Raw genomic sequence first — 14,212 nt, forward strand, 5'->3', positions numbered from 1 at the left:
CAAGAGAAAGGAATTTTTTCTTCGAAGATGTTCGTAAGGTTATAAAGATGGAGAAATTCTGCACCTTCCAAAATTTACATGGTTCCGGCTGGCCACGATGCACAACGTCATGAGAATTCCGCATCATTCTGCGTGAAGCCTCCGCTGACCCGCTTGCCAAGCATTTTTTTTGGCTTCTCAGGAGTTTGAGGTGCCCAAACTGGCCACCCCATAGCCCGGATTTCAATCCCATCAAACATCTTTCAGACGAACTGGATCAAAAAATCCTAAAATCGAAGAGGAAAAGCCGGCAAGTCTACTGGACGATCTGATGGATTCGATGCCATAGAGTTTACAAGCCGTCATAGAAGTCAAAGATGGTCCAACGGGTTTTTCTCTTGTTTTTCCACGTAGGTGGAATAAATTTGGTATTATTCAGACTGATTACTTACTTTTTACATCGGATTTTTCATCTATATGAAAAAAAGAAGTTTTATTTAAATAAAACAGTAAGTGTAAACTTAACAAAGACCACAAAAACACGTGGGACTTGCATAGTTTCACAATTTAATCCAAGTTTAGTTTGCTCATGCAAACACGGCATTTTTCTCCATTTTGTATCCAAAATTAGTATTTGCATATTTTCTTTATTAATTTAACGAACAATTTGCTTTCACTAAACTAAAAACTTCAGGTAAGTGCTTAAGGCAGATTGTAATCTCTTTGGTTATGCATGCTGTCTCCAGCAGATGGCTTTAATAATTCAATGCTTTTTCTATGGGGAAATACTTTTCCAAAAATTCTGGAAAGCGGGTGCAGACAGAACCAAACAGGTTTTTGGGTTAAAATTTATATTATTATTTCAGAATATCGATTATGAAATTTAATCTATCAACTTTTAAAACTATAGAAAGTTTTTCCATAGAAAATAAGCATTACATTTTTAACACCGCCTGCTTCAGATCACGTGCGTAACCAAAGACATTACGGTCAGTCTTAGCCCACCAGTGGTAGTCGGTCCTGGGTTTGCGCCTGGCCATTGTGGAGTTTTCTGAATTTTCTATTCTATTCGTTTCCTCTCCGGTTCATATGGAGGTTGTAGCCTTTATTCGCCTTTCCTCCGAAGAGTGGTGTAATGATCGCTTCGCGACCGAAGAGCCAGCCGTTTATTTCACGGTCTAAACGTACGCGCAGGAAACCGTGCCTTCCGGGAGGACTTTTATGGGGAACTGGCCTCCTATTCAGTCGTTATTGGCTAGGAGAAAACCTGAAAAACTCCTAGCAGCCAGCCTGTCCGAGTCGCGGCGCGAACCCACGACCGAACTTCCCAGTGTTTAGGGTTTAGGGTCTGGTCACCGACGGCCGGATGGCCGAGCGGTCAAGGTGGCAGCCTACCGCTCTGGGGGACCCGGGATCGAATCAGAACGGGTCGAATAATCCCCAGGAATTTTTCGGGGGGTGGTCCGTTCGGATATGTCGGGCCCCGTCCCTCACCACCCGGTCGCCCCATTGTGGGCCTGGCCGAACCCATAATGGGCCTACTAAAAGAGGCCCTCTTAGTGCCCACAGGGCGGAAAGAGTTAAAAAAAAAAAAAAAAAAGGGTCTGGTCACCACCGATGAGCGGCAACGGAGACCACTCGGCCACTGGTGGGCTTCTGGATTTTCTTCACTTTTGCAACACCTAAATAGGGTCCTTAGAAGGTACTCCAGGGAGACATTCCCTCTTCGGCAGATCGCACATGCCGTATACAAACAAACCATGCAATCGGCCTTAATGGTAACATGTTATATAAGAAAATCCCATTAACGAAAATTGAATTTTATGAGAGATTTATAAAGCTTTTCAGGCAATTTTAAACTTTTAGAAATTAAAAACGTTGGGGTATAATACGACTGTAAGATAACCGTCTATAAATTTCCATTAGGAATAAGACTAGTTGATTTTAGTGTCATCTAGTAAGAAATTTTTAAATTATATTTTAAATTTTTTTTTCTTTTTCTATATTAATTAAAATTTTTTAACATTGAAATTTATTTTTAATTGTTTTCTATAAGGATTTAGTAATAAGAAAATATAAATATTAGTAATCTTAAAATGTATTTTTTTTACATAATTTTTTTAAATTTTAAGATATTTCAATCCTAGCAATAGATGGCGCCGCATATATTTATTAAAAATGTTAATTTTACTTTATTAAATATAATTTTAAAAAATTAATTATTGATATTATAACCACTTCAAAATACTGTTCTAAATTTTAAACTGTTAATATAGAATTATAATCACCTGAAAAAATTGAATTATGAAAATATGAAAAAAAAATCACCTCTATTTTACTTAATCCAGAATGTGAAATTAAATAGTTTTTACTAGTCTTTTCTTATTTATAAAATATCTATTAACGATGACATCATTTTTAAAATTTAAATTATAATTTTAAACCAGATTGCCAAATATTAAAGAACAAAGATGCCTAAATATGCAAGAATTTTTTAGAAAAAAAAACATTTCGATTATTGGTTCATTTGAATTTAAATAAGCCAATTATATAAAAAGTCAGAAAAACGAACTTATTAAAAAGTTAAATATATTTAACACAATAATAAACTATTTTTAAATTATGTATTTATTACTTAACTTTTCAATTTATTTTCTTTAGTAGTGTGAAATAAGACTATAAAATTCGCTTTTTAAATCGTAGTTTTGTATGTGCTGCCATCTGAAGGAAAAGAATTTATTCCATTGTTTCTTTTAAAATATTTACATTACATTGTACTGTACAGTACATTAACAATTGCTTTTTGTATATCCGAATATTTCAAAAAATATTTTATTACATTAGAATTACAGTATATGAATTAAAAACATTATCATCAAAACTGGTGACTGAAAACGAATTTATTTAGGCCAATTTATTATTTGGAATGTGGTGCCTTTATGGCTCCATACTGCTTTGCCGTCAATGTCTCTCGAGTGATGGACTGCCATAAAATATGGCTTCCCAGATCGGCACATTAGCAGTGGGAGTGCTCAAGAGTTCAAACTTAGAGATCGAGTAGTGATTAAAAATTAAGTCTGGAGAACCAACAATAATAACCTGAAAAGTAAACACCGATATCTTATATTATTCACAGACACAGAACAGATATTAAGAAAATACAATCAAAATGTATTGTCTCATTGAACAGTGACTAGAATGATCTGGATGACGGAAAAAGTGCTAACAATGAAGCTCCCAACATAAGTGCTCCAGAAAGAGAACGAACACACAGAACTAAAATGGAAAAGTTCTAAAGCCACGAGAAAAATTTCAGTCACGTTATTAACTTGTGTGTTTCATTAAATAAAAGAAAATAATTATACGTTAAAGGGGAAAAACTTAGGGAATTCAGAAGGGCAACATCACACTAGTTATCAAGAGTAGAACACATCAATGATCAAGAAGAAAACTGCAGAGTAATACATAGAGGGGTCACTGAACGATATACGCTCAAGCCAGCAACGCTCGCAGTCTATATAAAAAGGGAGCACAAGCTATGAAAGAAGGGCATCGTATATTATGCAAGACACTTCAAATTTGATTCAACGTCGGATCAGCACTCCCACAATGTGGCACTCGGGGCTAACTTAGCCTCAAAAACTCAAGAAACTTGGTTTTGCTAAGCTAGAATATACGACGGCCGGATGGCCGAGCGGTAAAGGTGGCAGCCTAACCGCTCTGGGGGACCCGGGATCGAATCCGAACGGGTCGAACAATCCCCAGGATTTTTTCGGGAGGTGGTCCGTTCGGATATGTCGGGCCCCGTCCCTCACCACCCGGTCGCCCCATTGTGGGCCTGGCCGAACCCATAATGGGCCTACTAAAAGAGGCCCTCTTAGTGCCCACAGGGCGGAAAGAGTTAAAAAAAAAAAAAAGAAAAGAAAAAAAAGCTAGAATATACAGTACTACAGAGTGGATGTGACCTTAGATACAGCGCAACGACAGGTACTATCGACCGCCATGTTACTTTGAGTCAAAATATCGAAGTCTGTACCACGAGTTGGCCGTGATTGCCATTTTAGAATCAATTTGTCTCATCTAAGTCGAGTTTGTTTTGAAGGAACGTTTACTTATAACTTTTTATATTTTTAATTGTTATCGAATGACAAAAACTTAATGTTGAGGGTAGCGATGAGTTTTATAAAAAAAAAAAAAAAATGTAAAATACCGATCATCATTTTCATTACGTCCGATCTGTCTAGAGATATGACACGACACCCTCTATCTCTCCAGCTACCATACCAAATTTCGTTTCTTATAGACGCCAACACACACGCGGAATTTTTTTCCCGACTTTTCTGGGTTCAGGTCTCAAAATGTGGGGATTCGCAAAAAACTCGAAGGGTCAAATTTGACACGATTCCAATGCTTTCCCTTGTTACGTATACATAACAGCCGGGAAAGTAAAATTAAGGATGTTTAAAATTACATTTAACTTTTCGCTACAGAATATTTTGTCTTGTTTAGAAACGTTTAAATAGAGTTAAAGAATGAAAGTAAATAAGACATTTCTAAATTGAAAAAAAAAAAAAAAAAAAACTGAGTAGTCATTTTGACTGGCATCATCTCAGTTAAGGGTTAAAACTGTTCTTTTCCTTTGCACACTTTTACACGAGTTAGAATATTCTTAGTTCATTGTCTTTAAACAACACAAATGGCACGCCCCTTGACTAAAAGGAAAATGGCGGTTGTATATTCAATTTTCTTTAAGCGTGACGTCGCTACAGCCACTATGGGTGCGTTCTTTTACTCCTCCGCGTAACTCTGCGCGAGCGACATCCGTTTAAAAATTCCTGTGGAACGCGTTCCTAAATTCCGGTGGGAGTGCACGCCGTCGAACGGCAAAAACAACCGTTTGTAGTAGTTTACGGTGGAAAGCAAAATGGCGTCCTCCATGGCTCAGTTTCGTTTCGGGGTCCATTATGTGGTTTTATGAATGAAAATTTAGAAGTTGTGAAAACGAAAGTTAGTGCACGCGGTGATGTCTTTTCGAATGGTAGTCGGCATTCTAATTTTTTTCGTGGCTATTTTGAATGCCCTTTCAACAAATAATCCATTTTATAGTTAAATTTTACAATTGGGACCCTTCTTTTGCCTTTAAAAGCTCATATTTTAGAATTATAGATTCCTCCATCACCATACTATCGATAGTGCGGGCGCCGCCATATTTTTCTTTCACAGTCTTTCCTAAATGCCTACAAACAGCAGCGCACTCCCGTAGTAGCGGCGACGCGGAACGACCGCTATTAAAGAACGCACCCTATATAGTATATTCTAGCTCTTATCTTTAGATTCTATTATTATTATTATTTTCTACCTCATTGGTTTTGGTCAATATACAACGAACAAAAATATATTACAAGAGACAATAGACAAATATCGTTCATTAGTTTCTTTTACATGGGCAGAATAGGCACGAGTTTACTGATAGGGAATTAGGAAAAGGGAAACACAGACGATAAACGGGGCACGTGCTCCAATGTGTGGGTGGCCCCACTCTCAGCATTCCAGTAATGAACCATTAAACTAACACATTAAAAATACATTGAAGAAACTAAATTTGCTTTCACATATCCTTCACGTACTTGAAATTATTGTTCAAGTAGTTATTACGCAGGCTCAAAAGTACACATGGACTTCCCGTTTCAACATTACTATGCAAGCTGTCAGATTGATAACTTACGACAGCTCCTTGCTTGTCACATGCAAACTAGTGATACACACCACAATGTTCATTGAAAATAAAAAATAAAGGATGAACAAAGAGCAAGTATCAAATTTTGTTGTTGTTTACACCTTGTGGCTGTTTGTATAGCCTAGTATTTAAGGTGTCCGTTTTCTGTTTCATCCAGCAATCAATTGCTTGTGGCTGTTTTATGCCCTTTACTTTTAAACTCCTAGCAGCACAATGGGAGCCAGAAGTGTGTTAATGTAAAAAAACACTGCCAGATGTAGCCACGAGAGGTGGTTACATCCTTTCCACAATACAATTTTATATTTGTAATGTCTACTTAAGTTCAATAAAAATGGTAATATTTTAGTAAACTTGAACAACAATATATTCAATAGTTTATTAATATAATAAGAGATTTTAAGCAAAGTCAACTGTTGATTCAAATCAACCATTTACTGAATTTTTATAAATACATTATCAAGTATAAGTAAAATCCCTAATTATTATGCCTTTGTGTCCTTTTTAACTGTTCCCTTAATACTCAACTCAGCATAATTTTTTTCACCATATTAAAAATATACAGTATTTTCTGTATAAAGTATTGTAATTTATAATTACTTCAAACTTCTGTAAAGATTATTGTATTTACAATTAAATTGATAAGTATTCAATATTTAAATAATGTTTTAATATGTTGAAAATATCTACAGAAAGCCCAGGACATTATCTCGAGACACATTGAGCACCCTCAACAAATGAAGCAGAGTGTTACTTTCTGTAAGAAAGTGATGCCAGTGAATAACTATGTTCAAATGACTTGTTTGGTATTAAGATTCTAGAGAAAGAAGTGTGACTATCAAAATCTATAATCACAGAATTTCCAGTAATGTTCATATTTATCAAGTACTACACATTCCACTCAATTAGGAGATACGAAAAGGAAGATCAATGTGATAAACTCTAAATGTTTTGTGCAATAGTTTGTTTCAATAATTATCCAATGTTCAAACACAATAAAATGGAAAACACTGTATATATATATTCAAAACCATGTTGCATGCTGTAAAATGATACTTTGAACTTGAATAATGGAATGCTTTAATTAATTTGACCAACAGTCATTTTCTGTTTTCCCAAATATCTTTGTGGACTATCTGCAAATCTCATTTTATCCACTTAACCTAATCTTTGCATTCCTTCTTGGGTCTTCTGGTACACTGTCCACTTATTTTCTGTGTTGTTGTCTTCTGGGATTGTTTCCAAATCAATTCCTTTCATGTGTCAAAATCACTCTAAATGCACTTTTCTCATTCTATATCCCCTTTTGGTTCTCTTTCACCATGTAATGTTATTCTTACAGCTCTCCTTTGTCTTAAAATTTTTGATTCATATGTTAAATAAGGCATACTACATTCAGATATCAAAAGTTTGCATGCACACACTGTGTGCACATGTACAGTACACAAGGAAAAAAGTTTAAGTATTTATTTTTAATTGAATGGTTTGTTTGAATAAATAAACAAAAACTAAGGTTATTGGTTGAAATTTTATTTTTTTTTACAAGAAAAAATATGGTACACTTGCACAACTATCTGACATTCCTGTTACCAGACAAAAAAAAGTCAAGCATTTTACACTCACTGATTAACTTTTGGTATTCATAATACTCTCAAAATACTTTACTTGATTCCAAGCCTCTATTTATTGACAAAAAAAAAAATCAAAAATTATTTATTTAGAGTCCCAATATAATTGAAGTAAAGAAATGGCAGCAACAGCTGTCTTCCTAAAGCTACCATCTTGTAAACTATAAGCTAAATCTTTACACGAAATCTTAAAATAGACGGAAATGCTTCGGCCAAGCGTCTCCCATCCAAAGATGGTCGAAGTTGAGCAGAAACAATAATTACTAAAAAAACAAACTGACATAGAAGGAATAGATTTATTACGGAGTAGTGACCGTTTGGGCATTTCGTGCTCTCTATTAAATATCAAATATTTAGAAGATAATTGACAAAAATACATCTCTCATTTACTTTTTCATATTTTTTTTTTAAATCTATTTTTCAAACTAATTTATAAAGCTTGAAACTCTTATCCTATAAGAATTTATTTAATAATTTGGATGGTATGCGTGCTGAGAATGTAAAACTCACGTTGTTGACTTTCGTTCCCAAGAAACTCTGCAATCCAAAATAAACTATAAAATCACAATTAAAACTTTGACAAAAATAATATACCTTGCCTGGATTAGTGTGCATATGATTATTATGTATTTTCAAAGTTTAACAAAAGTTATAAATCAAGCTGATTTTAATTATTGGCTAAGAGTTGTAACTATAATCGTTTGTAAAATTATTTCTCTTTAAATTTTGCTCCTATTTGGTTCCATCTCTGATGACAATTTTACAATGATAGTCATTCTTACCAAGGGAAAATTTTTGCAGTTTTCCACAATCCAAATATGGTTATGCTAACAAATCAAATCTTCATATCTTCTGAACCTTTTTCCCAATGACCACGGGATTATTTTTCCTAATTTCCTGGGCACCCATTCCTTTATAATCAAACGTACAGTTATGTTCGTCAGAATATCTGTGAGCACTACAGAAGAGGCCGCCACAACGACACTCGAAACCTGGAAATCAAATAAAATTACTCTTATCGGTACAGATAATAAATAAATTACGTGACTTCTTCAATAATGAAATCAAATACCTCAAATTTTTCATCAGTAACTGAAAATTTTATTTTGAGTTTAAAAAATAAATCTCTAAGATATAATTAATCACTCATTTTTCAATAATCTATTCCAAAAGATTACAAATAAATAAAGGCATCAGAAAGTTAATCTATTCAACAATCAATAGTAACAAACTTTACACAAACTGAATTCATGTCAAATACTTTGATTCTTATCAAACTTTTTCTTAATCATTTCATATATATTTAACATAATTAGAACAACTGATAGAAAAAAATAACTTACAATCTGAATGAACAGATCCCTTCATATTGTTTCACTTGACAGTATATAAATATCAGTTTCATATGACAAATTGTTTTCAGTATAAAATTTTAGGAAGCTTGGTAGAATTACTATTGTACAACTTTGGTAATTAGATATATACAAACTGGAAGCGTGTTGGATTCTTGGAAGTGAAAGTAAATTCAATGGTTTAATCATTAGGAAAGAGAACATTTGTTCATTTGCATTTGTAACACTGTATTAATCAAAAACATTTACAGATCATGTTTTAGTTTATTTTACAGTTCTCAAATTAATCCTCAATCCTTTTAAAATAATTTTCAATTTTTTTTTGCCATTTTGTCATCTGTGCACACAGCCATCATCAGAAGTTGCATTGCCAAGTTGGTAGATTTCTACTAAATTTAGTGAGAATTAAATTTTGAGCTAGTTGGAATTGGCAACAGTGATGGTAACACTTGAGTGTTAACAAGTCAACTAGTCCACTGTCAGATATTTTCTAAAGATAACTGTTTTCATTTAGTGTCAAATTACTGAATGTATCAAACTAACAAATGTATGAATTACTGAGATTGTATTGTATTTATCTTGAGATATTTTATAAGGTTAACATACATTATATAAATTAATTATTTTAGCATTAGTTTTTACATTAAATAAATACTATTTGTATACATTATATTGAAATTTGTGTTCTTACGCAATGATCCAAGAATAGTGATACAAATCAAGGTTATTTATAACATTTAAAAATAAATGCAGTGAGGCAGGTTCTCATTTGGATCTTCCCTAATTAGATGAATGCCGAACTTTGTAATGCCACACAACACAAATTAGTTGCCGTGTAGTAAAACATTACTGAATACTGAAAATTTTAAAATTATTCTGAAGAAAATTAAATTACATCATGATCACAGTCATATTTGTACTGTTTGTCTTACAGTTTGGTGTATGTTATAGAGGAACCAACCATAAGCATGAACTTACATTAATACAATTTCTACAATACAGTCAAACCTGTTTTTATGCGGTGGAAGGAACCGCATAAAAAAAATCTCACGAAACTTCATGAATGGCTGTAAATAATAGTTTTCGCAACACAATTAAAAAAATATTTTTTTTATGCGGTCAACAGGGACCGCATAAAAAAAGTCTCACATAGAAAATAACTCAAAACCGTACAAAATAGAATTTATTGACAACAGATGTCAGCACTTGACTGCATCGTCTGGTCTATTGTCTGTTTTACATATTTTTGTCCAGGTGGTGTTTTGTTGACTTAAAAAGTAAATTATTTCATTTTTCGCATATTAATGCAATAATATTACTATAATAAGTGCATTTATGCTATAATAAGTTTATTTAGCTATAATAAGTCAACGTGAGACATGACGAATCGCACGAGACTAGTCGCCAACTATACCGCACAAATAAAAAAAAAAATCGCACGAATTAAAAATTCGCATAAAAAAAATCGCACATAAAAAGACCGCATAAAAACAGGTTTGACTGTACTGAATTATCTCACTTCTATATAATATTTAATTTGCACTGCACAAAAATTCAAACTTTGTAAAAGTAAATCAAATTAACTTTAAATAAGACTAGTTAATGTAACTTATAACAAATTTACTCATTAGATTCAGCAAAATATAACAGCATTTAGCTAATTTTCAGACATTTATGTAACAAATTTTTCAAAGGCATCAAATATATCCAAAACAGAATAGAATTTGAATGTTGGAAATAAATTCTTTGATATAAATAACTGAATCTAACTGCATTAAAATTTGTCAAAAATGATGTTAAGTGATTTGTGGACAATAGTTACAATAAAAATTTGTTTCAATTTTCTGATTTAATCTGATTTCTTTCATCTATCCTAAAGATTAAATGATGTATTAGCAATAAATTCATTGTATTGTCTTATATATTTTATAATGTTCTTATAATTTCATTATTATTAGTTTAATCATATAAAAATTTGTAATTTTGTCAATATAGATATCCCTTGACTTAAACTGTAGTAGTAGAACTTCCAGATCATACAAATACATAGCTAGTTGGTCTCCTTGGACTGCAATTTGAAAAAATTGTAAACAAATTCCCATTGTTGCTGTCTGTCTTTTCCTAATCTCAAGAACAGTGTTAGATAAATGAAATTCAAGACCAGATATGGAAAGCTTAGAGGTAGGAGGCCTCAATTAACTATATACAAATTTCTGATGCAAACCAGAAGTCATATTATTTCAACTCAAAATTTTCCCAAAAGCAATTAGATATGCTACTGGCACAACTCCATTTCTAATGGAAAAGTATGATATACTGTTCTGTATGGGGGCAAGACACTACAATACTAATTTGAGGTGGAGAGCATATATTTTAAATTAAATTAATTAAAAATTTCACCTGGCATTGTGATGGTTATAATAAATAATTGCTCATTTTAAAGTTCATACATGAATGTATTCAAATATAATAAGAAATAGAAACAACTACAAATATTCAGAAACTCAAGAAATCTTTGTAAGCAGCAAAAACAATTTAATTACGAATGTTTTCAGTCATTTAAAGACCATTAAAAAAATAATAAATACAAAAACATTCAAAATTGCATAAAAATTCCTATAAATGAAATATATCTATATCTACATCCATTATAAATAAATATATATATACTGTATATATATACATGTTAGTCAAAACCTGTTTTTAGTTAGAACGCGTTTTAACTACTTTATACTGGATGTCCTTGTTAAAACCCATTTTGTCTAGTTAATTTACTGCTGTACATGTTTTGATTTTAGTTAAAACTAATTTTAGCTACATAAATATGTTTGGGAGAAATAAATAGTTATGTATAGTGATTCGGGGGAAGATGCCTAACATTTTGCTCATGAAGGAAATTGTAGCGATAATTTGGAGGCCTCTAACGAAAATATCATATTCTTGAACATGTTTTTCAAATAAAACTTTGGAGTATATGAAAAATAATTGTATATTGTGTTTGCAATGATGACTTTTTTACTGTCTGGCATTTTAGGCATTTCACTCCAAGTATCCAGGTGAGATGCCAAATGCCATTAGGGTAAGATAACAAATATAATTGCATAAAATTAATTTTCGAATATTTTAACCAAATTTAATTTATTGCATACGTAGTACAAAGTACTTCATAGTAAGTATAACAGCACAGTATAACTATTTTTAAGTTTCCACCCGTTCTAATGTGCTCTATAGCTAGCTGAAAGCTTTTTTCAGTCCAAAAACCTTTTTGAGAAGTTCCTATGTAATTTCTACACATATTACAGTAATAAAACGAGAAAACAAAAATTTGTTAAAAATAGGCATATTGGAATTCAATTAACAAAAAATAGGCATGTTAGCCCAAGAGAAATGTGGCATCTTTCCCATTTGTCAGGGTAAGGTGCCTAGTGGAGTCACGTATCTAGCATGTCAGATCGATATCGGCGGTAGCTCACAATGGAAACTTTAGAACCTTAACTCACACATTAATTGTTTTTAGCATTTTTTAATAAATTTTATTTTAACTTTTAGTTTTAAAATGATTCTAGAAACATTTCACAACAAAAACTTCGTTCTTATCTTGCTTTTATTTTTCTCAGATGTAGAAAATGAGAATGGTAGCAAACTACAGCTTTCCGCACACAATATTGGCCCAACGATTCATCATACAAACACATGACAATATCTGATGTCATCGTTTGAAAATATCAAAAAGTAGGCATCTTCCCCCGCTTATCATCTTACCCCAAATCACTCTATATGTTGCACTCAAAACCAGTTTTTAGTTAGGATGCGTTTTAACTAGTTTATAGTGGATGTCTTTGTTAAAACCCGTTTTGTCTAGTTAAAACTAGAATTTACTGCTAGTCAAAAATGAATTTGAGTTAAAACTAGTTTTAACTAGACAAAACGGGTTTTGACTAACATATATATATTAAAAGCAAAATGTTCCATCACTGTCAACCAATGGCAACTCAACACTGCCTGGACAAAATATAACCAACTCAATCAAGACAGACAGCAAGTACTTTAGTCACAATTTCCAAAATATTATGTTTCAATTGCATTGATTTAAATTTTAATTAATTAAGCTTGATTTTATTTTTTAAATTTCAGTTTCAGTGTAAAGACCCAAGTTTTATTTATTGTTTTTAGTTTTAATTAACTGGTTACCTAGTATTAATAAATATTAATTATTTAGTATTATAATATATGATATTACATTAAAAATTTTGCTATTTAATTTGAGTTAAGCACCTTTAAAAACAAATTCATGGATGTCATTTATATTATGCAAATATCAATTAATGCAGTTTTTATTAATTAATTTGATTTAAATTCAATTACGACATGTACAGAAAGTCAGAAATACGGTCTTACTTGCACATGCATTGAAATGTAATTTGAATAACTACATCATTGATGGTTTATGTCATAATGTCTAATGACACCAGGCAATCTCAGTGCCATTAACTTCTGAATTGGTAGTCCCATCATTGATTGGTCGGGCTGTCAACTTTAACACAAGCAGTACAGGGAGCTGATCATCTGTGGACTGCTCTTGTCGAGTAGCTTATTTGGCAACTGGGGCAAATATGGCATTCAAATTTTGTTTGTAAACTGAACTGTTCATAATCAGATGTGCTCGAAATCCGAAGTTTGACTATATTCATAACTTTATAGAGCCTCCACTTAACACATGTGATGTCTGTTTCTAATACTATTAATAATTTTCACACATAGACAGCAATGGCTGTGATTGGATCAGATTTCTGAATACACACTTACATTTTTCAGTCTTGCAACCAAAGATCTTAAGGTGGCTCCTATATACTGTGTCATATGCTACTATCTCATCCCTGAGAAGAATAGCATATACATAGAATGTGATTGGGGTTGGAGATCTTTATCAATACAGAGAAGCTTTTAGGTTGTAGGATTCCTTTTGTATAGAATCCTTCAGCAAGTGGTTTTACTGATTTCCTTGTAGATGTTGTGATGGTGTCTCATATATTGGTTGAATTTAAGAGTCATTTTTGTTGTTCTTTAGTTCCAACAGGAAAGGCCTGAACGATTAGATTTAAAGTCAAAACTTTGCACAAATGATCTGATGTAATTAAACTATTGCATCCTGTCACGGTCATGTCTATGACAGGATGCAATATGACCAAAAACACTTGTAATTAAAAATTGCTTTTGCTGCTTACAAAGGTTTCTTGACTGTCTGAATATAATAAAATAACTAGAAAAGACAATTTATACTTTCACTTGAAAAAGGCTAATTCAAATTGAAATTTATCATTAAGGGTGGCAAGTGTAAAAATATTTGTCATTATTTTCACATGCATTCTTTCCTAAACACAGGATTACTCAAATTCATGATCATGAAATCAGTCAAAAGATACTTATATAAAGTTAACTGTTTTATCTTAACTTGAATTTGACTTTATGTTTTATCTGAAGAAGATTGTTAAAAATACAGCCAAAACATTAAGGTTTTG

At 32.4% G+C, this 14,212-nt stretch overlaps 1 protein-coding gene across 3 annotated transcripts in view; it reads right to left on the bottom strand.

The window, feature by feature from the left end:
- Nucleotides 1–7,227: 7,227 nt before the first annotated feature.
- Nucleotides 7,228–14,212, bottom strand: part of drn (doctor no) — a 46,450-nt gene continuing 39,465 nt past the window's right edge. For all 3 annotated transcript variants that reach the window (XM_067282195.1, XM_067282184.1, XM_067282204.1), the window contains exon 5: nucleotides 7,228–8,333. In XM_067282195.1, the coding sequence (XP_067138296.1) occupies nucleotides 8,185–8,333 (149 nt within the window). In that variant the 3' untranslated portion in view covers nucleotides 7,228–8,184. The remainder of the gene's footprint in view (nucleotides 8,334–14,212) is intronic.

The sequence above is a fragment of the Centruroides vittatus genome, unplaced genomic scaffold (assembly GCF_030686945.1).
Source record: "Centruroides vittatus isolate TY-2023 unplaced genomic scaffold, ASM3068694v2 contig_120, whole genome shotgun sequence".
Lineage (NCBI taxonomy): Eukaryota > Metazoa > Arthropoda > Arachnida > Scorpiones > Buthidae > Centruroides > Centruroides vittatus.